The sequence below is a fragment of the Macrobrachium nipponense genome, chromosome 17 (genome assembly GCF_015104395.2).
Source record: "Macrobrachium nipponense isolate FS-2020 chromosome 17, ASM1510439v2, whole genome shotgun sequence".
In the NCBI taxonomy this organism is placed as follows: Eukaryota; Metazoa; Arthropoda; class Malacostraca; order Decapoda; family Palaemonidae; genus Macrobrachium; species Macrobrachium nipponense.
In genome coordinates, this window is record NC_087210.1 from 84485800 (window position 1) to 84511127 (window position 25328).

At 35.6% G+C, this 25328-nt stretch overlaps 2 protein-coding genes across 2 annotated transcripts; one reads left to right on the forward strand and one right to left on the reverse strand.

The window, feature by feature from the left end:
* The first annotated feature begins 185 nt into the window (after positions 1-185).
* On the forward strand, positions 186-9059 carry LOC135196402 (cytoplasmic tRNA 2-thiolation protein 1-like). The gene is made up of 8 exons (XM_064223207.1): positions 186-341; positions 1467-1521; positions 2112-2238; positions 2712-2816; positions 3033-3151; positions 4326-4514; positions 4914-5118; positions 5791-9059. Exons 2-8 carry the CDS (start codon positions 1474-1476, stop codon positions 6033-6035), a joined length of 1038 nt encoding a protein of 345 aa, XP_064079277.1. The 5' UTR covers positions 186-341; positions 1467-1473; the 3' UTR covers positions 6036-9059.
* On the reverse strand, positions 7897-21810 carry LOC135196401 (ribosome-releasing factor 2, mitochondrial-like). The gene is made up of 16 exons (XM_064223206.1): positions 21728-21810; positions 19830-19983; positions 19391-19497; positions 18550-18663; positions 17351-17503; positions 16869-17109; positions 16488-16692; positions 14868-15089; positions 13553-13684; positions 11483-11621; positions 11209-11325; positions 10622-10768; positions 10255-10355; positions 9276-9461; positions 8878-9024; positions 7897-8162 (listed from the first exon to the last, which is right to left on the reverse strand). Exons 2-16 carry the CDS (start codon positions 19961-19963, stop codon positions 8001-8003), a joined length of 2307 nt encoding a protein of 768 aa, XP_064079276.1. The 5' UTR covers positions 19964-19983; positions 21728-21810; the 3' UTR covers positions 7897-8000.
* Between the last annotated feature and the right edge of the window lie 3518 nt (positions 21811-25328).

The following is a 25328-nucleotide window of genomic DNA, read 5'->3' on the forward strand; positions in this document are numbered from 1 at the left end:
ATATTGTGATACATATATAGAGGAACGGGTTAAAGCAATAGGGCTACAACAACCCTATGAAGAGAAGGAAAGTGACGTAGTGGGAAAATTTCCATTTTCAGGTAACAACGAAATAAGAAAAGAAACCATATACTTGATGTGGAAAAAAAAGAGAGAGAAAAAAAAGGAAAGAGCTAAACAAATAAAAAAAAAAAATACCCAAGACTAAGAGGCGCCGTTGCAAAGGCATTGCCTCGACCCATAACTACTACTACATGCAATATCTAAGCTGTTCCATCTGACGGATCTATAAATCTACAAAAGCCAATAAAATTTTATTTTGGCTGTCTACAAATTTCAGGGTAAGTATGACTGTAAATTCCTTAAAAATCAGTCTGTACTACCTACCTACCAGTTCACTAGTAGGCTAGATGGTAAGAATCGGCATCTTTAACAGGTACCTAGCCTAATAGGCTAACCCATTTTGGTAACCGAAAAACGAGTGGTTTGCGCCAACATTAATGGGTAATGGTTACAGGTGCAATATAAGTTAGCTAATAGCCTACTACTAGTACTTCTACTATATGGTTCATGTAATTGGCTAGGAATTAGCTAGTAGGGTAAAGCTCACACGCACGTATGCTACCTAGCCTACTACCTACCTACATAGGTATCCATTTCTGTAGTAAAATCATAAGAAAATGACAAAGCATGAAGATGTATCAAGTACAGTTACAGGAATGCATCTTAAACTATCCAAGGCACCTTGTTAGGTTATAAAATCCTACCATACAAGGTGCCTGAGGCTACAACTCAAAATAAAATACTAGGTAATTGCCCTTGATTGCTCTTGATTAGTTGTAAGTTAGCTATAGCTACACTTATTATTTCGTGGTTTGTTGGTATTAACATAAGTTTAATGTTAATATAAAATTTATTTATTTCATTATGTGGTCAGGTGGACCCTGCTCCAACCTAACCTAACCTACATGTTCACATCACCAAATGAAATCTAACCCAAAGTGTAAGGCACTGATTAAAACAGAGAGACATCCTAACCTAATCTAGGTTGCTGGTGAGGGCTTTGCCCCAATTACACCCCCAACGTAACTTAACCTGGAGCTCTGTAAGTCACTGAATAAAAGACAGGGATGCATCTTAATCTAAGGTAGAGGGGTCCTAATTATACCTCATTGGACCTCCCATCCTAAGCTGAAGTAGGTGATACAAATTATTGTCCCACTATTGGTAATTTTACACTTCCTTGGACACCTGTGCATGGGGATCAAGTACCCTTCACATACAGGTAGTTAGGTGTATGTTTAGCTGATCGCTTGTTATAAGACAAAAGGTAGATTTTTAAACATTATGCCATTGGCACATATTTCTTGTTATTGTTATTTTGATAAGTAGTCATTCACAGATCATCTATACTCAAATTGAGTTAAAACATTCTTCAATTTTGATGTATTATTTCTTATTTACAGGAGAATCATGCCAATTAAGTGCAGCACAAAGTGTGGCAGGAATGCTGTGCTGAAGGTATGAAAGTGCTTTTGTGTAGTAATTTCTATTTTAGCTAATCAGATTAGCCTGTAAGATATTATATAAAATGTTTTATTTGAATTTTAACCGACTTGAGAAGTTTTTTATTGTTTTACATTCTATTTACTCATTATTTTTTAAGGGTTATTTTCATTTCATGAAGTTTTCACTGAAGTTACTGTAAATGTACTGATGTACGTATTGTAGCGTTGTCAGTTTGTGGCATTCTGTTTCTTTGCGGATAAAAAGATTACTTAAAAATTATAAAATATATTCTCTCTCTCTCTCTCTCTCTCTCTCTCTCTCTCTCTCTCTCTCTCTCTCTCTCTCTCTCTCTCTCTCTCTCTCTCTCTCCTTTGAAATATAAGAACTAATTATTTGTGGAGGAATATTTTTGTACAGTATTGTACTGTAATGCTTATTTACTGATATACTGCTCAAGGCCTGTTAAAAGAGTTCATGTCATTTAAAACTGCTAGTTTATATATTATTTGATGGCCATGTTTTAAATTAGATGAAGTGTGATGGTTTCTGTTCTCATAAAATGACTGAAAATTTAATAAATAATTGCATTTGTTTACTTACAGAGGCCCAAGACAGGAGATACACTTTGCAAAGAATGTTTCTTTTGGGCATTTGAAGAGGAGGTACATCAAACTATAACAGCAGCAAATCTCTTTAACTCAGGAGATTATGTTGCTATTGCAGCTTCAGGTAACATTTGATATATTTATTTCGAAATGTAAAACTTTTTGTGGCACATAAATATGGACTGTGTAATTTCCTTGATGGGATATAATGAATGCTTTACTCCACTGCGCATCAGTACTGATTAACTATTGGACTACATTATTTGTACAGTAAAGCTGCTTGGTACCACATACATTTTGAAACATAGTTAATGAAGTACACCAGCAAAAGTGGTTTATATAATCACTTCCCAACAAAATTCCAGTTTCTTTTCAAGTCCCCACACAACATTTTTTGTTTTAGTTTTACTTAGGAAATATACATAGTATATATACGTAGTAGACTGGTCTCACTTTTTAACAATTGAGCAGAACCAAAGATCAAAGAATCTATGGACAGTACAGTAATGATTGCTAGGGCATTGTAGGTAGATGTTTCTGGATAAATATGTAACTTTGTAAAACAATAAGACAAGTGATATTGTGATTATTTTACAGGAGGAAAAGACTCGACAGTGTTGGCATATATTATGAAGTTATTAAATGATCGCTACAACTATGGGTTGAAGTTGGCTTTGCTTTCAGTAGATGAAGGAATTACTGGTAAGTCGAACATATCATGGGTTTTGAAGATCCTTTCTTCCTTAGATAAAGAATTTATCACCATCAGAAGGCATTCCTTGGCTATTGAGTAAATAGCCTTTCAAAAGGCCCTCTTTGTTTTTTAAATATGGTTGAACATTGCTGAATAATTAGAGTGACTGGCATCTAGTTTCAATTTTATTTTGAAATATCAATTTTAACATACAATTGCTTCAGGTTACCGAGACGACAGTCTTGAAACCGTCAAGAGAAATGAACAGCAGTATGGAATCCCTCTCAAGATTTTGTCTTATGAAGAGTTGTATGGCTGGACTATGGATCGCATTGTAGAACAGGTATGATAGTGTACATTTGCTTAATCCTATGACAAGCTTCTTTTCAGATGATAGTACAGTATACTCCTAAAAAAGATCAGAACCCTTTTCCCTGCTAGGTGTCCCTCTAGCTATCACCTCTGGTAGTAGTAATAGTACTGTACTAGTTTATTCATTACCTGATTGTCATTCAAGTGACACCTTTCTGTCTTTGTTCCTGTTTTTTTTAATATCTTTTTTTCATTTGGCTTTTCACTTTATTCAAATGTAAGCAAAGGCACCGTCACTATCCTCACTACTGGATTTTTTTACTTGAGTTGCTGATTACAGAAAATTAATGGGTTGGTGCATAGGAGACTTGAGGCATGCGTTCATGAATTCGTGGATATAAATTAGCTTAGCAACCATCTCAAACATTGTTTAATATGGAAGTACATAAGTAAATAAGCTTTACAAGTTGAAAGGTGATCAACAGGTTACCACAAACTGAACATCTTAGTTTAGGAATGTTGCTAGGGCTTAGGTTGTAGGATAGTTCATCATTAGATTCTCCAGTATTGTTGACAATGTCTGTTATAATTTTTACTAGCATTCTCATTACTGTAGTTTATATCTCTGGCTTTAACATAATTTCAGGACTGTTCATTCCTAACTACTACCAACAAGCTCCATTCATTTACACAGCTGATCAAAATGTGTTTATAACCGCCACTACAACAAATTAATGCTAGCATAAAGTGATTGGTTTATACCAAAAAAACAGTTTTGTTTTTGAAAAAAATTATTCTTCAAAACAAGATTATTATTCTTATTACAAGCCCATTATTTAAATGAAATTTCCCTCTCCCAATCCATCCATTCATTGCAGCTTGTGTAGACAACTTAACACAAATATGCTTCAGTTTGACAGTGGTGGTGTTGTGGAACCTTGATGCATACTCAGCCAGGTGAAACTGGAAGGATTTTCCTTCTCTGGAGTGTCTTTAAGATTGCATAGGTGCACAATAAGGTTAATGTAAAGTAATGATTTGTAGAAAAAATAAAATGAAATTTTTTTTAAGTGGTTTATTTTGAAAATATGCCCTGTTATGGTCAGCAGTAGTTTGCTATAGTGTATGGTTTACAGCTGTCAATGGTTGTAGGTAATTATATACTAGTTATTCATATTGCTTTACGAATATCCCAATTTTTCCAGGCAGGCAGAAAAAACAACTGTACTTTTTGTGGAGTGTTCAGAAGGCAAGCCCTAGATCGTGGTGCAAGTCTACTTAAGGTTGATAAGATTGTCACAGGGCACAATGCAGATGACATTGCAGAAACAGTTTTGATGAATATACTACGAGGTGATATTGCAAGACTACAAAGATGTACAGCTATTGTGACAGTAAGAGTCAAAGTTTCTGAGTACTTCATATTTACAAAATGTTCTTAAATTAGGTAAATTTCACTACTCTGACTATCCATGAGTATTGAGAATTTAAGCTTTTGTAAGTTCTAGCAGTTTGTAACTTAGGCCATATGACTTTTCTTATCAGTCGTCTTTTTCATACTATATGTATTGAATAGTTATACATGTCGTTGTAACAGAGTTGTTAGGAGCTCATCAATTTATTAAGAATTTATTATAGCGCTTTTAAGGCTGGTGAGTCAAGTCTGTAAATATATGTTAATTCTTCTAGAACTGACTGGCTCCTTGAATGCTAAAGGTTTAAAGCTGTATAATCATATTTGAAACAGTAATGCTGGTTTTAAATAACATGCTTTTTAAAAATAATTTTTTCAGGACTCAGAGGGATCAATACCAAGATCAAAACCATTCAAGTACACTTATGAAAAGGAGATTGTCATGTATGCATATTTCAAGAAATTGGATTACTTCTCAACGGAATGTATTTACTCCCCAAATGCTTATCGAGGTCATGCAAGGGCTTTTTTAAAGGATCTAGAGAAGATAAGAGCTACTGCAATTATTGATGTTATTCATTCAGGTATGTTTATTAATCGTGGTTTCCTCAAATAAAGTTTATTTTTCTTATGCATTTTACTGGGCTGGAGATATTTTCAACATCGAAGAGCAGTTTGCATTTCTTGTGATTTGATTGCTTTCGTGTTTCAGTTCCTCCAAACCATAACCCTCACCTTATCTTTTCCAAAATTACTTTAAAGGAATTTTTGAAGTTTACCGACTATTTTTATAGCTAAACTGTAATATTTACATTAGAAATAGTTTGTTTGCTGACCTTTTTAGAGCTAGAATTTAGCATTTAGTTACAGAAATGGCATTTTAAGTGTACAATTACAAAGATTTTTGCTGTTTTAGAAAAGTAGACATATTGAAAGTGGATGTGTTGGCTTACCATAGACTTTTAGAAATTGAGAACATTAATTTTTATCAAGTTTATTGTATTAACCATTCTTTTCCTTAGTCTTTTTGAGCAGTTAAATGTTTTTAGTGTTGCTTTTAATTTTTATTTTTGCTAATTAACATAAATAGAATATAATAAGCACTTTACGAAAGGTTTAGTTATTTTAGTATACACTTTTACTTTTCCTTGTTCCTTGGCTTCAAGGCAATTTTCATTCTTCAAAAAGATTTCTTTCTTAAAGACATGCTTTAGGAACTTCACATTGTTAAAAACTACCTTAATGTTTCTTCACAGGTGAATGTTTGTCTGTTCGTGATGGTGTTAAGCTTCCAACAAGATCAGTATGTACACGCTGTGGTCACATCTCCTCCCAACCAGTATGTAAAGCTTGTGTACTCCTTGAAGGTCTCAATAAGGGTAAACCAAGATTAGGGATTGGCAAATCTTCTAAAGTTCGTGAGAGACTAGGAGACAATATAAGTGACTCAAGTGGTGGAGATTTTAAAGCAAGTCTCTCTCCAAGCATAGCAGAATTTTAAGTTTGCAGAAAAAGATCCATTTCTGATATTTTTTATTGCATAAGTAATGCCGTTTCAAACACATATATATTTATCCAATGCAGTCTTGGTGACAAAGTATGCAATTTTAAAATTTTAGAATTTGCAAGTGCCTTTGAAAAAGCATGTTGTAATGCTAGAGAAACCAATAGAGCACAGAATATCTATAGGCCTGTCCACATGAGCGGGCCTGATCGCCGTGCTCCGGGGTTGATGGGCAAATTCTGGCTGGCTTACGCGTGAATGTTGTCCACACGGGTGAGGCGATGGAGAGGTGGGCGTGCCCGACGATGCCAGTAGTGTGTTCAGTGCAGTACGATAAACATGTTTTGTAGCATGATAATTGCTTTGTGTGTGATGAAAAAGAAGAGAATATGGTGCAAAGAATGGCTCAGTAAAAGATATGTATATGGTTAACGTACGTCTGCCAGAGTCGAAGCTCAAGCCATCAGGCACCACCATGGTGATTTTGCTACAAGACCCATCGGGCAATTTGATGGTTTGCCCGTTAGAGGGGAGGTCTGCCGATCAGGCCCGGTCTTGTGGACAGGCCTTAAAGCGGATAAGCAGGCCCTTTGGAAGATGAAATGTGGAAAAGGCGCAGGACTTTCAGGAATAACATGTAAGTTGATAAAGCAGCAGGAAACGCTGTTGTCAGTGAGCTGCTTAGAAGACATGAAAATAAAACAAGTGAAGGGATACAACCTTAAGTAGGAAAAGAGCATGATACTGAGGGAATGGAAATGCACCACAATGCAGGAACACATAAGAGGAGTAATACTGCTCAAGCATGCTATGAAAATATTGGAGATTGATTGATTAGTTCTTGCTGGTGTCGCAATGATGAAGTTATTGACGCTAAAAATATCGGAGGAGTGTGGCAGATATGCTGTGATAAATTATTGAAACATATTATTGTCAGTTTGGCTTCATGTCAGAGATAAACAACAGAAGCAGTCTGTATCTGTATAATGAAGCAGCCAACAGGAAGAGAACAATTCAGAAGAGAGATTATGTTACATATTTCTGGACTTTGAGAAGGAATTTGAAATAGTACCAAGACCAGCAATTTTATAAGCCTTATGAATATAAGGTTTACCACAGTGATTGAGCTACTCATGATACTGTACCATAACACAAGATCTAAACAGTGGCAAGTGTATCAAGAGTTTGAGATAAATGTGGGATCAAACAGGAAATCTTATTTAGTATAACTGTAATGGTTGAAGCTACAAGAGTGCAGAATCAGAGGAAGAGGTTTCAGGAATTTAGAAATGAAATACATTTGGAAGCAGCAAGACTAATACCTGTAGGAAGGGCCAGGTAATCATAGCATACGCCATAAATGGAGAAAGTCCAAACAGGAATTCCATAAGACAAAGAATGTAGAACTAATTTCACATTTACCATCATAAATACACTAATGATGAATGTCAGTAGTAAGACAAGACCTTGAGAAAGAGATGAAATTTTTAATATCACTATGTAGATTGCTTTATTTTTTTAGGATTATATTGTGGCTGTCCTAATAGATTTAATTAGTAACTTATAATAATAACCAGATTCTTCTTCTAGGCTTGGATCCTTTTTCCCCATCTTGCCCTTTCTGTCATTAACTCTGATGTTTCTATATACAACTGTTTGACCCCATACAGTATGTGGAGTAGCAGGGCAAAGACTCATAGGAGGCCTAAAAAATCACGAAGAAAAAGAATTTGTAAAGACCTTGACCTAATGCGAGTTTAAGCAAACAAAATGAAGAGAACTAATTTCACTTCAAAGACAAGATGACAAACTGGACTGCCACATGACCCATCCCATTTTAATGCAAATAAAAAGTTAATGTCTGTACACAATATATTTTACATATACAAATCAAAATCTGTACACAATATATTTTACATATACAAATCAAAATCTGTACACAATATATTTTACACATACAAATCAAAATCCAGTCACTCTTTCAATTGCTACTGCTTGGTCATGTGCACTCATCAATCTATAACTTGAAAGCTCCATGCTGAAAACTGCTGTGCCAGACGTAATTGTTCGTAAAGCTGTTGAATATCCTACAAGCTCCGCTAAAGGGCACTCGGCATTTATTACCTGAAAAGCAAGAAATGTTAAATGAATCATTGACTATTAAATGTAATACATGCTAATACTAGTTTCTTACATTTTTATTTTGAAACAAATCCCTGATCCATTCTTTATTTACCTCTGCATCTAAAGGCTCTATGGTGCCATCTATGGGTTTGGGGAAAACTACGAAAGTTGCATAAAGTCTCCAAATTTTATTGACTTAAAAGTCTACGTATTACATCCATACCTAAAACAGAAAATAATAAATCTCACAGGATATCCCTTCAGCACCAAAACCTCATTGCCCTTCAACTCATTTTTGTAAGAGGGTGCCTTTCCCTAATAGCCTACAAGTGATGTTGACAAGTATAGAGGTTCATGTCACCTACTGCCTACCACTCGTCAATTAATGCTCATGTACCTGTGAGTGCCACCTCACTGCATGCTATCTCATCCTCTTTTCCGAAAGCCATCACAACTCTGAAGTCTCACGGTCCAGTAGCATCACTGCATCTCTTCACATACTGAGAGGTTCTCTATGATTTAAAGCTACCTCTGGTCCTTCTGCTTTATATAATGGCTGTGCCATACCATCATGTAGTACTCATGTACAAAGAAATAAATCATGTGAGGCTACCTACCTTCCTCTGTTTGTCAGCTAATGCCTGGTAAATTTTGGGAACATCTGGGTCAGGAATGTAAGGCATACACAATTAATAATATTTTTTACAAGGCTTACCTTTGAGTCTTGACGGTGACTGATTCTCACGATGTTTCCTCGTCTTCGAGTTATGTCTGCAATTACTGATGATGAGTTGGTTTCATCAGTAATGATCTCTAGTTCCATGAAAGGTTCCATCAACTGACAGTCTGATTTTTGTAATAACTGGAAATAACATAAAGCACTGAAATGCAAGTAAATGATGTATTTTTTATTCCCTGCACGTTATAACATTAGGGAAGAATATTTTCCAGTCTAATAAATAAAGGTGTCTACATGTATATTATTTGTTAATCTACTATTTTCTGTTTACAGCATTCATATCCCTTTTCCAAGTGTAAAAAGTATTTAACAAAAAAGAAATAACGAATTCATATTAATTATAAATCTGTAAAATGTCTATGCTCCAATGTTACCTGATGGACACATTGTGCAGCAGTTGCTGCAACTATTGTCTCAGAAGTTTTATGGCCGGTTTCTAGCCAATGAAGGCTCACTTTTACATCGACCACTGGAAAGCCTAAAACAGGCCCACTGTTCAGTGCTGAACTCACTCCTTGATTAACGGCATTCATGATATGACGGCGAATTGAACTTAAATTCTGCAAATAATTAAAAAAAGGGAACTTTTAATCATTAATATACTACTCAAAACTCATACAAGTTTGGAAACATAAAAAAGGTGATAAAACCTGAAAAATGGGAATATACAATGGAAAGGTTGAACAGCAAAAAAGAAAATGAAGGGGATTCTGAAAAGTGTGACAACAGAATGCCTAAATTTTCAGCAAAATTATATTGCAAATGGAGTTTTGGTGTTGACAAGGAAAGAAGTGCATTTGGTTTTCCAAAGTGCTCAAATAGGAAGCTGCATGATACAGGTGTTGGGAGGGCTTGTGAAATCCTGGAGAGACGATACAAACGATAACTCTGACCAAGTGAAAATTCAGGTAGAAATTGAACAAGATATGAATGAATAGGAAGAGGTCATCAGAAATCTAATCCATTACAGGAAATCATTTATGTACAGTACATACCAGATAAAAATGTGACCTTTTATGTGGTAGTACATAATTCATGCATTAACTGGCTTCCGTCTGTAAAACTTTCCTGGTAACCTTTAACTATTATGTCAACCATGATAACAAATTTTAAGGCTTTTTACAAGCAGTTAAATGTCCAAGAAATAAAGTAGACTGCTTAAATCCATCCCATCCACTATTGTTTAGAATATCAACATTGGAAAAAAAGTTATTCATGTTATTAAACTTAATTATTCAAAGTTTACTATACAGTAAAAGCAAGTAGGAATACTACAGTAAAAGCAAGTAGGAATGTAATTCATAATTCCTACACTTGAACTATAGTATGAAATAAAAAAATATTGCTACTTACCTCCTGATTTTCTTTTGTCCTTGCCAGAGCAACAGACTTATGTTTATAATAGTTTTCTGGTTCTATAGAGAGAGTTATCTTAACGCGCTGGTTAGCATCCCCTGGAACAGGTTGATAATATTAACATTACAATTAGTTTAAGGAAGCTACTGAGTCCCATCTCCACTTTCATAAGACTTGCTCAAAGGATTTAATTCTTAAATGAGAAGTGAAGATTTAAAGAATTTGAAAAAAGGTCAACTGAAAGGATTCTTGTTCTTAAGTGAAGTATCTGAAGGATGACACAGAAACTGGTTTGTGATGAAACAATTATTTTTCATTTTAATATTAAATCTAATATATTTTACCTCAGTTCTACTTTCCTTACCAATTGTCTTGTTTATATCAGAAGTATGAATATTAGATGACCTGCAGGTTTCCTTATATGCTACTTGCAATGGCCCTAGCTCTGCTTCCACCTTGTACTCTTTGTGAATGCGATCTCTGATGATATCTAGGTGTAGTTCTCCCATTCCTGCATTGATGAGGTTCATAAGCAAATTTTAAGTAAGCCCTTATTACTAATTCTTGAAATATGGTCATAATACTTTTGTATATGATTACAGTTTGCTTACATTACCACTATAATACAAGATTTTAAATGTTACCATGATGAAGTAAACTTTTCCCACTTTCCCTTCCCCACCCCTTGCACAAGTAATTAAATACATGACAAAAGTTTTGTTTAGATGCTGAAAAGGGATGCGCTGTCAAAGGTTAAATGTTTCCCAGTAAAGATGTAAAAGGATTCACCAACTTTAGGAATCTTATTCTCATATATCTATGAGTTCATAAATTATTATTTACATCATTATTGGTGGCCTAGACATAGAAACTACAATGAAAATATGAAAAACAGATTACATAAATGTTTAGTACACAAGCACTGTCACATAAACATTTGAAATGCCTAACCAGAAAGAACTGTTTGTCCTGTATCTTCATCGGCAGTCACTCTCAAGCTTGGATCTTCTTTCTGCAATTGATCTAATGCTTCTTCAAGAAGTTTAGTCTGGGAAAGAGATGGTGCCTCTGAAAATACATAAAATAAACAAATGTGACAAGAAAAAAACATTATAGACTAGAAGAGCGGTAATGATTTGTCTCACAGCAACCTTAACCAAGATAATCCTTTGTTCAGCCTGACATAGTATGAACATAAACTGAAACTGGATGCAAAATGCCATACCTATTGAACAGAAGAAAACTGGATCAGGAATCTGCAAGCCCATTAACAAAGGTACTTCTGTCTTGTTCCTCAATGCTTCCTTCTTCACACTCTTGGCTACAGACTGACTTACAACTAATGTATCTCCAGTTCTAGTTTCCTGTTGAGAATTACTATGCTTAAACATGATACTGTTTTGGGGTAAAAAATTTTCCTCCTGCTAAAATGAAGAGAAGTAAATCTAGAACAGTTACAAATACTGAATTGCATTAGTTTTTCATTCAAATTTCATTTGTTTTGGCAATGTAAACCTATCAATTTGCAAATGCTTTTAGATGTTTCAGATTCCTTTCCATAAACATTCAAAAGCAGAAGAATCCAGCTTGATTGTCTGCACATCTGACAGAGGGAAATACAAGGAAGGGTTACAGTACTTCAGCCAAAATTGGGCTCAGCTGAAACAAAGTGAATACCATAACTAAGAAAACAATAACACTGACAAAGATCATAAAACAGAAGTTTTAATATATGTGGATGATTGATATAATGTTCTGTGCTTGTAAGAAAGAGAGAGAGAGAGAGAGAGAGACTAAAGGTAACTAAGAACAAAAGAATGTATTGAAGACAGCTCTCCATTGTCAGTAGTTTTGATTCGGCCTGACTCCAACTTACAGAACTTAGAGAAGTTCCTTGTGTCTAACAATGAGGTGAGGTTGATAAGGATAATGGTCATAAAGGATGTATACAAAAATCTAAAAGGCTACTACAGTTGGCTATTTGTAATCCATAAGGCCTCAGGAGACTGACGATCCATCATCAACATCAAACTGTCAAATCTATGTCTCCTGTTAACACTTGAACACTCTTTCAGATGGAGACGGTAGCTACCATTCGTTACTTATTTTTGACGTATGACTTTCAAGTGTCAAAGTCATGTACTTTCAGGTCACCACCCTTTAGTCTGCAAGGATACTTCTATGGTTCATGCTGCAAAGTAAGGTGCTCGAGTGCAGGGGCCCTTGTCTTGGGCTGGCATAAATCTTTGAGTTTTTACTTAAAATATTCTTCCCAGCTCCAATTTGCAGCAAAGGCAAAGTATCAGATTGCTAAGGTACCTGGGCAAATGGCCTGTATCACTATTGGGGTCTTCCAATTAACTTGTACAAATCAGGCCTAGACTCCTTATGAAGGTCAATCTACCTGAGTGTGGACCTTACCATGATTTCCCTTTTTGTGTGCTCCACTGTGCAGAGTAGAAATTTTACCCTCTGTTGCAGAAATTCTTCTACTTCAGCTGCTCCTATAACTGTGGATAATAGACATAGGGCACATTTCCTTCTTAGAGAAGCAGGTGTTACCCAGGAAGTAGAGTTTGTGGTCCATCTAGCCATGAATGGGTGTTTTGACAAACATTCCTTTGCAGATTCATCAGAAGGCTCCATCTTGCTTAAGCAAACACATGAAAAATGACATTGGTGATGGTTGTATACCTGTGGTTCTATGTAATACTTGCTTGCATAGAGATACTAATTACTTTTCTGTCAGTTAAAACTAATGGCTGCAATGAGTAGGACACTGGAGATTACAAAAATTGGGTATAAAAATGTGATGGGTTGGCGAAATTAAATTGTCAGTGTAATGAGGGCTTTCAAAACCTTATTATACTCCTGCCAGGAACAATGGGTTTATAGCATCAAGATGCAATACAAAAACCTAGATTACAAGATATGGAAAGTAACATGTATTTGTAGGTGGAAAAAATAAATTTAATGAGAAGACAATACACAATAATACCAGTTATACAGCACTTATTATTGCTGCAAGAGAGGAAAGAACCAATACATAAAACTGGAGATGGGTCAGAAACTTTAACATTTTTACACAACATGCATATACAACATAAAACTATCTTGACCTTGCAAATCTGGAAGTAAAATTAGAATGAAAGAATGCCACAAAAAACCTTAACATACATAAAGGTATGTTAATGATAAGTTGAAAAAAAAACAGCCAACAATGAGGCACAAAATGAAACAAATTTGTATGAGAGAAATTTTGACATAAATTCCAGCTTCCATTAACTCAGCCTACCTTAAGTCCTGTGACAACTACAATGTTTCCAGACTTGATGCTGCCAACTTCTTTGAACTCGTCAGCATACGCTATCATGACACGTCCAATTTTTTCCATAACCTCACTGTTGACATTATATATTCTTTGCCCCTGGAAATAAATGGAAAAGTCTAATGTGGAAAAAGTCTTACTGAATTGAAAAGGATTGTACAATAAATGTCTAAATGCAATGAAAAAAGAGCTCAGACAAGGAAGTAACAGTAATATAAATTTTACATTTGTTTCAGCAAAAAGCCATCAATTTACAAATGCCTGTGTGGTCACCACTCCAACAAACACATTACAAAACAACATTTCCATGTGGTCAGGCATGCATTCAGGAACACAAAGCACTTTTGATGGCAGTCAAGTCATTTTTAAAGTCATTACTTGTATGTGTCAGAATCTGCTGGAGGAGTACTCAATATATATAATTTTCCTTTAAATAAGTTCCAAAAGAGCTTTCTTTTTCTATACTTTAGTGGTGGTTTTATGCATATGTCTTTTAATCACTTAAATATACCTAAATATTCATAGCTGTAAGCATTGTGAATATTTGGTTCCTGTAGTTCTTTGAAGTGCTAGTATGTTTAGCTCAGCATTCTTTTCACTTCACCTGACGTATTATTGTTATGGTAAAGTGGAATTTATCTACACAGTCAAGCTTTCCATAAATATCAGGGTTAATGTTGTCATCACTTTTATAAATTAATTAATTCAGTGATGATAATTTGCTTTAGCATCTGTAACTCATATTAGTTTTACCGATAGCTTTCTTTGTATTATTTTTGAGTTTTGAATGTTTGCTTACTCTGGAAAAAATCTTGATGATGTTAAGGATCGTATGAATGGTAAAGGACTGAAACTTTGTAATGATAAGCCCATCCTGACACCATATATTTACAATTCCAAATACCCAGTCTAGATGATTTTATAAATAAGCTAGATCCTTTCCTCTACCAGGTAATTTCTTCCTGGAATCTGACCTGTAGGTGGTGTTAACCTACAAGAAATGCTACAGGCTGCCATTTCTGAAAACTGAGCTGGAAACACAATTTGGCTACCCTAAAGCAACAACTTTGTGATAAAACTAATCAATTTAGCTTTGTATTTAAATTATCATGAGCCAATTATCTTTTGGGCAATAAATTTCAATTCAAATTCACATATCATGGGACTTTTGTATCATAATGGTTCTTGTATTATGAAGCATAAGTAGTTTTTCCTTGTAAAATACTAATTACCCTGGTTGCAGGGGGATATTAACATCATAACAATAATAATCATACTGTACTTGCTCCAAATGTCCAGAGTAGATGCGCAAAAAGGTCAGCATACCACCTCGTTGCTTATTATGGACTATTTTAAATGCCATGGCGCATAATGAAGGAGAATAGAGTTTTACTGTCTCATGAATGATGTCCAACGGTGATGGCAAATAATCAACAACTGCATCTAGAAGTGGCTGCACTCCAATATTTTTGTACGAACTACCTAGGAGGACAGGCACAGCATCCTGGAAAAGTAATTAATTATCATCCTAAAGGTATACTACTGTCATGGTCTCTAAACTATGTAAAATCATATCAGCAATTTAACATACATGACTATAAAAGTTCTGGAGTCCTAAGTAAAAACAATTTTTGTTACCGTATTTATGAGTCAATAATTAAAGTAGTATTCATATATGAGTCACACCCATTGGTCTAAAGGAAGTAGTTACATAACCCAACTTCTTACAGCAGTTTCACTGATTCCACGCATGGACTGATTCTAAAACAACTGAGAATGAGAGGCTGGGAGGTAGGCTTTTAAATTCATAATTGATGGATTTATGCAAAAAACCTTGGTTTGTTACAAAAACTTAATACGTTTTATCACAACATATCAGTCTAATTGAGCCCAAATCACAATTCAAAAGGGAGGTAAAAAAGCTGAGTATCCCAGACCTGACTGTATCCACCATGAGTCTAGCTGAATTCTTGGAAAATGATCAGGTCAAGTGGCAAGACTCAGTGAAGTCCCATGAGGTACAAAGCGTACTGGGACCCATTAGTACCCAAAGGTGCCGGTTTAAAAAGGTTGGACTGTATTATGTTCCTAGCTTTAAAATCCAATGCTTCAAAGTCTAACATCATTGTAACCATTTTCTTTAAATTTTCTGCATTTCAAATTTAAGCTGGGGTACATTTAAGGCTATTGTAAGGCTATACTTAGATACATTAAACATCAATTAATTACTAAGAAACAAGAGCTAATATTAAGCCTATATGAAGCATTAATTACATGCTATTTAAAGAGTATGCTGATCAATTCAGGTCACATTCCATAAAGGCCATGGAAAGATAACTAGGAGTACATACAAGCAAAAAAAAACCCTAATACGTACCATCAAGCAGACACAGATATATCAAGTGCATAGAACTGCTTAATTGGTACTCTCTAGAAAAGTGCTCAATAAGAAGTCAGTGAAAATAAAGATTTAAATGTTTAAGATATCCAAAGGTAAAAATAGACCACAGAAATCAAATTTCCCCAAGTAGTAGCTAAGCTACCCCCAGCAGAAACTTGAACTAAAATGGGTTCAACAACTATCTGCTAGTTCTGAATACTACTTTGTGCCGGTACTGCAGCCCATTTCAAGAATATATTGAAGGAAATTCAAATAAATCTATTTTAAAATTATCTTCTTTGTAGGTGTCCCTTCAGACTGACTATACTGCGTCTCAAAGGCACCTTTAGATTAAGCTAATTAAACAGCTCTGTCATCTATCTGAAGACAAGCATAAGCTAATTAAACAGCTCTGTCATCTATCTGAAGACAAGCATATAAGTATCCAAGTTTCAAAAAGTAAATCCAAAATATACAGGGAACACTTAAATTTACAGGGTTACCTATCATATACTCCATTACCTGTTTCAGAGTCACTCTGCGAATGGCTTCCATTAACAACTTTGTAGGGATGTTTTCAATAGATTCTTTTTCAAGCACATACTCTGCCATTTCCAAATCCATGTCAGTCAGCTTATCAGTTAATTCACACCTTGCCAGAAATGCCTGATCCCACATTTCATCATCTGCATTCAATGTTTCCTTGATGAAGCTTCTCCCGTAATCTCTGTGGTGCAAAAAAATATCAATCATATCACTATATGATGTATTGTATTGCAAATAATCACTATGCACTTCAAATATAATTCAATCTGAAAGGAATTACTGCATCTTTTTTCATGATAATTTTCAAAGATAAATCAAAATAGTGCATTTTTTGAGACATGTACTATTCTTTATCACCTTTTTTTTGAGTTCCAGGTGAATTTCTTCATGGTAATCAGATCTATAACACCACTAAAGGCATTACCCTGAGCTAATGGAAGCTGTAAAAGTAATGGTGTAGCATGGAGCTTCTCTTTGATGGCATCTAAACAGAGTGACACATCAGCATTGGGTTTATCCATTTTATTTAGATAACATAAACGAGGTACCTGGTATGAATTAGCCTGCCGCCAAACTGTAATGGACTGTGCTTCGACCCCTGAAAAGAATGTAATCAATATATGTATAGCAATGAACTTGGAAAATTTAGATTTCATCTTCCAATTTTAATTGTCTTGACTTACATTAATACTAAACTACTATATAATACTAACACAGCTGTCTACTATAAGAAATACATAATCTAAAATTGGAACATATTCTCTCTCAAATCTGAAACTATTTCACACACCATACAGTACATAAAAGCTGGATTAACACACAACCTTGCTGACTCATACCTGCTGAGGCATCAAAAATTGCAACAGCTCCATCCAGTACTCTAAGGGCTCGTTCAACTTCCATGGTAAAATCCACATGGCCAGGGGTATCCACCAAGTTTACTCGGTGGTCATTCCATGGGAAAGTGATAGCAGCAGATGTGATGGTTATGCCTTCAAAAGAAAAATAAAAAATAATAGAACTTTTGATAGTCAAGAACAGTACACTATATTCAGGGATATTATGCACATGTTATACGTACTTGTATATTCAGCATCATTATGCACTAAGATGTGCAATAATACTAAAACTAAAACAACTGCACTGTAAAGTTCATGCTTTTCTCTCTTTTTATAACTTCTGGAAACTAGAACTAGTATGCCATACCTAACTCTGCATAACTTTAGACCAGGTATTATGTGGGCTTTTATATAATACTTCTGAAGAGCAGGCATACTAAGTGCATAGGTAACATACACCAGAATTTTGGGTGTTTTAACCCTCTCCAGGTTTTAGTATTAGAAGTTTTCTGATGTAAAACTCCATTCACTTTGACATGATACCTCTAAAGAACTTTCATTAGCCCATTTGAAAGCCATTTGTGAGTTCTGAACACAAATCTTTCAATATCTCAAATGTTCTGGTGGGAACAGTAGACCAAATGTTTTCAGTTCCTGATAGAAAATGGAGGGAACATAACAGACTCATCCTCCTCAAATATATTCCTGTTTAATCAGTTCAAACTGTATATCCCACAACCCTGCCAAAACAATTTCAGTTCAATTCTTGACCTTTTGTAAGTCCCTAAAACTTTAGGGTACTATAGAAACTTTCTCTAGATGTTCCTTTGGCTCCACCGGGGCCTGGTTCCATTTTCTATAGGCAACAGCTACAGACCCCTTCTCACCCAAATGCTATTCAGACTAATCTTAAATAATGGGTGTGTGATGAAACACAAATGCCCTATGTGAAAAGATTCATTTTTTTTAAAATCCTTTGCTCCTCACAGCTGGTTCAGCCAACACAAAAGCAGTGGCTCAGTTTGCCACCTGAGGGCCACTGGAGCCTGGATATATGGACTGCCAGATGAAATGGGATGATTTCTTCTTCTGTAGATTATCTGAAAGTTTTGCAGACATACAAGACTAACATAAAGTAATGGGTTTGTACTAAAAAAAAAAAAATTCTATTACTTGGAATTAACTTAAGGTTTACATACCTCTATTTCTCTCTTGTTCCATATAATCCATAACAGTATCTCCATCATGAACTTCACCAACGGTGCGAATAAGGCCACTATAAAACAGCATTCGCTCTGTGGTAGTGGTCTTTCCTGTAAAATCACATAAAACAGTTCCTCATACAGAACATCACAGCATTGCAGTGCATTACTAACATTCTCAAGAAACTTCTGCCTGAAACTAATGTTGGATTGGTACTTAAGGAACAAAAAACTTTCCTCTTTCCACAAAAGGAATTGCATATGTAGAGTTACAGATAAACAACTGGAACTTGTTACTGATCCATCAAGCCAAGTTGCATCAAACAGCAAAGTGTCAACTGATAAAATGAATGCAATAACTTTCATTTAGGCATTACTCTTCATACTACATCTTGAGATTTTAGTTTTCTGTAAAAGAAAACTATTGAGCTGGCTTTGTCTGTCAGATGGACAAACAAAGCCAGCTCCTGAGGGTAGAGGGCTGAACAAATAAAACTATAAAAATTATCAGGACTAATAGAATCAGGTTCTAGGTCTTATCACAGATTATTTCCATTTACAAAATTACCTTACCTGTTAATTTTTTTTTCAACCATTAAACATTCCTGACCTCTCATCACCAGAATATTCCATGCAACATTCGACAACAAAAAATAAATGCTAAAACACTAAATTTAAAGGTATAACACATTAGTTTTATGCAGACAGCCCTCTTTTCATATCAAAATAAAGAAAGAGTAATTACTTCAAATTGTATGGTGAATTACTATTTGGATTTTACACTCCACCAAGATGGCAAAGACAAAAGTGAGATGAAAACTGCATCACTCATTAGTACCTGCATCTATGTGAGCCATAATTCCAATGTTACGAATCTTATGGAGGTGTTCCAAGTCATCTTTCACAGGTGAACCTGGTTGACTGGCATCTGCAGTTACTGTTGGGCTGAAAAAGATAGGTAATATAGTATAGTGGAACAACTGGAACAGTTTTCAGGCTAAAATTTCATGTTTCAAATCCAGCAGCACACTAGATTGCTTCTTGGTTTTCTAAAGTAAACTTTTCAGCAACTTTATGACATCACATACCTTTACTTGAAGATAAACATCAACTTTTGAAATAAGTAGACATTTTGTATTTATAATCACCTCAAGATATGACAAAGATATTGTCACAGTAACTTCTGACTATCTAGCTCCAAGATTCCAAAATGTTTTTACTGTACTATATGAAAAATCATATCAACTTTCTTTAATAGAAATCTGTGACAGACATACTTTGAAATTCCTGTGCACAAGAAGCATCTTCTTGTGAGATCTTGAAATCTGAAATTCTTCCATTGTGAATAAGATACTGATTTTTTCTGCTTTCTTATTAGATTAAGGATCCACAGCCTGGTCACAACATGCATCTGGAGATGGGCAGGTTTTTCTGTAAAGAAATAAATCTGCATTATTCATATACCATTATCATATTGCATACTAAAAAAGTTATTAAAATTCTGCAACCTGAGTAAATGAGTTGCGAGTTGCTTTAAATCTATCTGGGACTTATCTGAAGGGTAATCTAAAAACAGGTTAATAATTTGAACTATTCTTATTCTATGAGGAGCTGTAGGAATGAATTAATTTTTTGTAGTTCCCAGACATTTAATTATAGTATCAACAAAATTAGCTATAGATGCGATGTCAATGACTTGCTCATTTTCACACAGCTTAAAATAGTATAGTACTTTTCAAGAAAAATGGGTTTAATTACTTCAGGCATCTATATAGGTAAGTACCTCAATTCTTTTACATTAATTACAATTCAGTGACAAATGTAAAAAGTGACGTCTTTTGTATGCAAAATCAATCTGCATAACAACTCTTTACACATCTAATGATTGCTTTTCATTCACTAAACATTGTTTCATTAACTGAGGATGTCAACTACCAGAATTCGAAGAGGAAATTAGTACCTTCTAGCTGTGTACCTTGCAACTTTAAGGTAAGGCATATGTGAGTACAGCACTAAGTTAGATACTGGTTGAGTAAAACGTTAAAATGAAGACTATACTACAGTACAAGCTCACCTAGCTCGGTAACCACCAGTTTATGTATGTACCAAGTAGGCACCTTTAGTAGTAGTACTCTCCAATTGGGGATGAACATAAACATATGATGGTACCTAAGTATGTAGGGTAAAAAACCGCATGGTACAGGGGTGGACCATGTACGATTAATGTGTACAACCCCAAGAAAAGTACATTATAATGCGTCCTGACACCGGAGTAGAGGTCTTTAGCTCCGTTTCTCACCAACAAGAAGTCGCGTCTGATGCCCATCTCCGATGTCAGGACGCGTTATAATGTACTTTTTTTGGGGTTGTACACATTGATCGTACATGGTCCACCCATGTACCATGCGGTTTTTTATCCTATTATAAACAAAAACATGAGAAGGCAGTAAATACTCCCATCGATGATTGGCGGAAACCAAGCAGCTGATATAAAGAAGACAGGTCTGTGAGTAATGGCACCCTTGGCTAAGTTAGGGGGCTACAGTTTGGACATCACCACCAAGTATACCTAGGCTAGTTTTCGTAATTTTATAAAGTTAATCAACATGATCCTTTGATTCCTTCCAGCTGCTTACTAGTATACTACCTAGCTAGTAGCTAGTAGCTATCTAGATTGCAAATTTTCAAAAATTCCCATTGCTGCAATTCACCAATTTCCACTGGGGTCCTACCGACCTACTAGGTATAGGATAGGCTATACTAGTAGGTAGTAGCTGAAAGGGGCTGGCGATACACAAAATCGATCAGTATGCACAAACAATAGCTAGATGGCCAGAAATACATAAAAGGCGCGATAAGCTTTTGGAAAAATAGTAGTAGGTAGCTAGCCTATACCTATTTTTTTTTTTATAGGTACCTAACTACTTCAGTACCTAGGTAGGTAGGTATACCTAGTAGCTAGCAGGTATCCTAGGTAGCCTATTGCCTAACGAGAAAATAGTCATACTGTCATACCTAGGTATCTAGTACGCTAGCTACCTAGTACACAGCAGGCCGGTCCAAATGTTACTCGTTAAATAGGTTTATCTTACAATTACCAAACATAAATAAAAATACTACTGCTAATAACTAAAAAGTGCTTTGATAAATAGACAATTTAGCTAAAGATTCACACCTGAACACGCAAGAATAGTCCTCCAATTTCAAGAAGAAGAATTACGTCACTTTTCTGTTCAACAGAGAAAAGTACCGACTCTATAACGGCTCTTCTTCTTTTAACACTTTCTTTCTGTTTTTGCTCGATTGTTTTTAACAGCACTTTATTATCTTCATTCATTCTTCTAAAATTGTGTTTTTGTCAGAAAACTGTCTTCCAAGACGATATTTTTTATTCAGAATTCTATCTTCCACTTTGCAGTGTCCTTTCGTATTTACCCCTGATCACATTTACTTATCTCCTCAATTTACTCTAGTTTCTTCCACGTTAATTTTTCTCCTTTAATTTCAGTTAGCTAAGGCTACTACTCGCATTTCACAACACACTCGTTTTCATTTTCTTCGACAGAAGTAACCACTTTCTTATCTAATTCGAAAGAATAAGATATACACAGTCCGACGCAAGGTTATTGTTGGAATCTTCTTATGTTCCAGTTTGTATTCAAATCTTCACCAATGTATTACTAAAGGGAATAAATGGATAAAGATATTTAGTGAAAACTGTAGATAAAAAACCTTTGCTTTTCGAAATTATAAAATGTCGGTATAAAATCCTTGTCAGTTTAGGTAACTATAAAGAATAGGCAGCAGATTCAAAACTCTTTTTATTCATTTCAAGTCTATATAAGTCTAGAAAAAAAATTAAGGTAATACAAAAGGAGGGCCAGGACAACATGTCCAAATCCAAGGGACGTTACGTACCGTTCTGAGCCAAGCGATGGGACATATGAGGTCACTAAAGCGCTGAAGATAATGGAGAAACATTCGCGAGGAGAGGGTGGTAAGTAATACGGAAAAAAAGAGAATATGCGCGAAGGATCAGTAAAAGGAGTGAAAGGGGTTGGAGAGAAGGGATGCTGCAAAGAACCATAAGTGATGCGTACAGTGAACAGCACCCATCTAAGAGGAAAGTTTTTTCCTTATTACCTTCCCTATTAGCATATTACTCACGTAATCGATACTGGAAATGAATTACAAGTCTTGAGCTGGAAGTCTGCTGTTTGGCCTTTCAATATTAATAACAAAGTTAATAGGAAGTCATGCATTTAAACCTTTACTTGCAGTGTATGACGTCGGTAGGGCATACTGTCTCCCAGAAAATAAAACTCACAATCTAGCTAATCGTCTCCCTACAAGATATCCTTGTAGGGAGATGTGAGCTATTGCGAGAGTACACGAGAACCCGTACACGAGATTTCATCCAGTACATGAGATTTGAACCCGTAAGTACACGAGATTTAATCCAGTACACATTAATCTTCGCGACACGAGAACTACGAAATACTCGCCCGCTTTCAAGCAATATTTGAAAATACTAAACTTAACTCAATTTCTTTCGAGATCTCAAGCTATATTTATTAATTAGGTGTTGTTATATTCTCAGATAACCATGGTTTTGTGAATATTTAACGTCATATTTTGAGATTTCCGATAACGCGTCGTTCTGTAGCCTTTTGACTAAATTTCTATACTTCGCATTTTCTGTTGATTATCTAAAACTGTTAATTGTCATTATTCATCTAATCGCACATTAAAACTCATTATCTATTCATGCACAGAATTTGATATATTGGAAGAAATTTTTCTTATTCACAGAAGAACATATCATACCAGTATCCACCGATTCAAAATCTTTAACGAAATTCAGCTTTAACTCCATATCTTAAATAATCCTTACTTAGCTTGTTATACTATATTACGAGTTCTTGATTGCACACCCATTAAGGCATCTTATTGATTGCACACCCTACTAATGCATCTTATTGCTTATCACTAAAGGAAGCTTCTCTTGAGGAGAGGACAGGACAACAACCGTTGCTGGGGCTTTACCGCATTTCTTCCACAACGTATCCCATCAGTCAACTACTTGAGCTTTTGAAACATACGCCGTTCTTGGATCTAGCTTAAAACTGATTATAAAAGGGTTATGGATCGAAAGTAATTCGATTTAATAGGGTTCTGTGATAGACAACAATAAATGAGGTCGATATGCTTATGATACATTAACATCACACATTAGTACCCAATTCTATCTTTCTCTCTCTCTCTCTTTTCCACTAGACTGAAGCAAGTTGTTGTTAACCTAGGAAACTCTTGCTGACCCATTAGATTTCGAGAACCCCAAGGCAAGCATCCTTATCAGTTTATCACTATATGTAGTTTCCCAAGCTCAGATCGATCATATACCTCAAGGGACATCGGTATGGGAACAGACTTATTCGGACAATGTACTGGCTCATTCGGACCTTTATCCAGGCTTATTCAGACCTTCATATGATTGGCCTATTTTTCTATGCAGTTTTACCTCCTGAACAAGAATTTTAAGTAATATTTATTCGGACGACTGTAATTAACCCCCAGGGGCTCGTACTAAACACGGCGAAATACATTTGACGCCCTAATTCCTGGTGGCTTTCGTATTCGCGGGGACGAACGTTGCGGAATGCTTATATAGAAATACCCATTGCTACAATATAAAGTTAATAGTATGGGTCCGAATCAGCCTAGCAAATGGTCCGAATCAGCCAAGATTAAGGTCCGAATCTGGTCCGAATCAGCCACGGTCCGAATCAGCAAAGGTCCGAATAAGTCAGCATCCTCCAATTGCACTAATGTGAATGACAACTGTTTCTGTTACGTGGCCTCGAAAATAAATTCTCAAATGTATAATCGAACCCCTGATGTAGAATAAAGACCACAGCCCATAATTGTTTTTTTTTTTTTTTTTTAACTTAATGATGATCCAAAGTTACTTTTTCATGTGAAAGGACAGATTAATCATAAAACAGCTATGAAAAGGTTGTACCATTTCAATGATACTTTCTAAAGGGTCGGCACAAAACGAAAACCTTTTTCTGCGTATTCAACTATACCAGCTTTCTACCAAGTTGAGACATTCTTCATCGAGGAACAGACTTAAGAAAAATTACAGAAAACTATATCAGCCAGATATAAAACGTAACGTTAAAAATATTGACAAGATCATTCCCCTCCAAGAATGGCAATTGGCGGAGTTGTAACGTTCTACTGAAGAGCTGCATCTCATCAGCGCGAAAATGCTGATCATTACGACTCGGGTGCAAAAGAAGAGATTTGATTGTCGCCAGGGGCCATATTCTAGTAGTTTGACTCTCGCTCGTCCTCTAACGGGAGAGTTCCATGACTTTAACAGTAACACACTTATAGAGACACGTGTCAGACCCGCCAGTTGAGCTGGCTCAGGGTAGTAAAACCTGCGAGCGCACCAAAGACGATCATGAGCAATGTTTTCATTGCGTTTCCCGCGTCCTCCTCTCGCATGCACACATGCGCGCTTCTTCTTTGTTTTATTTTAAAAAATCCACTACTTGTAGGCCGTTAATTTTATTCGTTCGTTAGTTCGTCCAGCTGGTGTGACACAGTCGTTAAGTCACTGGACCACAGACTTCAAGGGCAATAAATTCGGTGCCTATGGGCCATGAAAGGTTGGGTTCCGAATTCTATTCTATTTTCGTGTCACAATGAAGATTTTGACGCGTACTAATACGCAACTTTAGAAAATATTTTTGGAAAACGTTCAG

What these genes read in the sequence shown, in the direction of transcription:
- LOC135196402 (XM_064223207.1), top strand. Translation starts at nt 1,474, where the DNA reads ATGCCAATTAAGTGCAGCACAAAGTGTGGCAGGAATGCTGTGCTGAAG. An exon ending in GATGTACAGCTATTGTGACA is followed by an intron (nt 4,515 to 4,913) that starts GTAAGAGTCAAA and finishes TAATTTTTTCAG; the next exon opens with GACTCAGAGGGATCAATACC. An exon ending in TATTGATGTTATTCATTCAG is followed by an intron (nt 5,119 to 5,790) that starts GTATGTTTATTA and finishes GTTTCTTCACAG; the next exon opens with GTGAATGTTTGTCTGTTCGT.
- LOC135196401 (XM_064223206.1), bottom strand. Translation starts at nt 19,963, where the DNA reads ATGCATGTTGTGACCAGGCTGTGGATCCTTAATCTAATAAGAAAGCAG. An exon ending in AATTTTTGATGCCTCAGCAG is followed by an intron (nt 17,110 to 17,350) that starts GTATGAGTCAGC and finishes CATTCTTTTCAG; the next exon opens with GGGTCGAAGCACAGTCCATT. An exon ending in AGTTTTCTTCTGTTCAATAG is followed by an intron (nt 11,326 to 11,482) that starts GTATGGCATTTT and finishes ATGTATTTTCAG; the next exon opens with AGGCACCATCTCTTTCCCAG.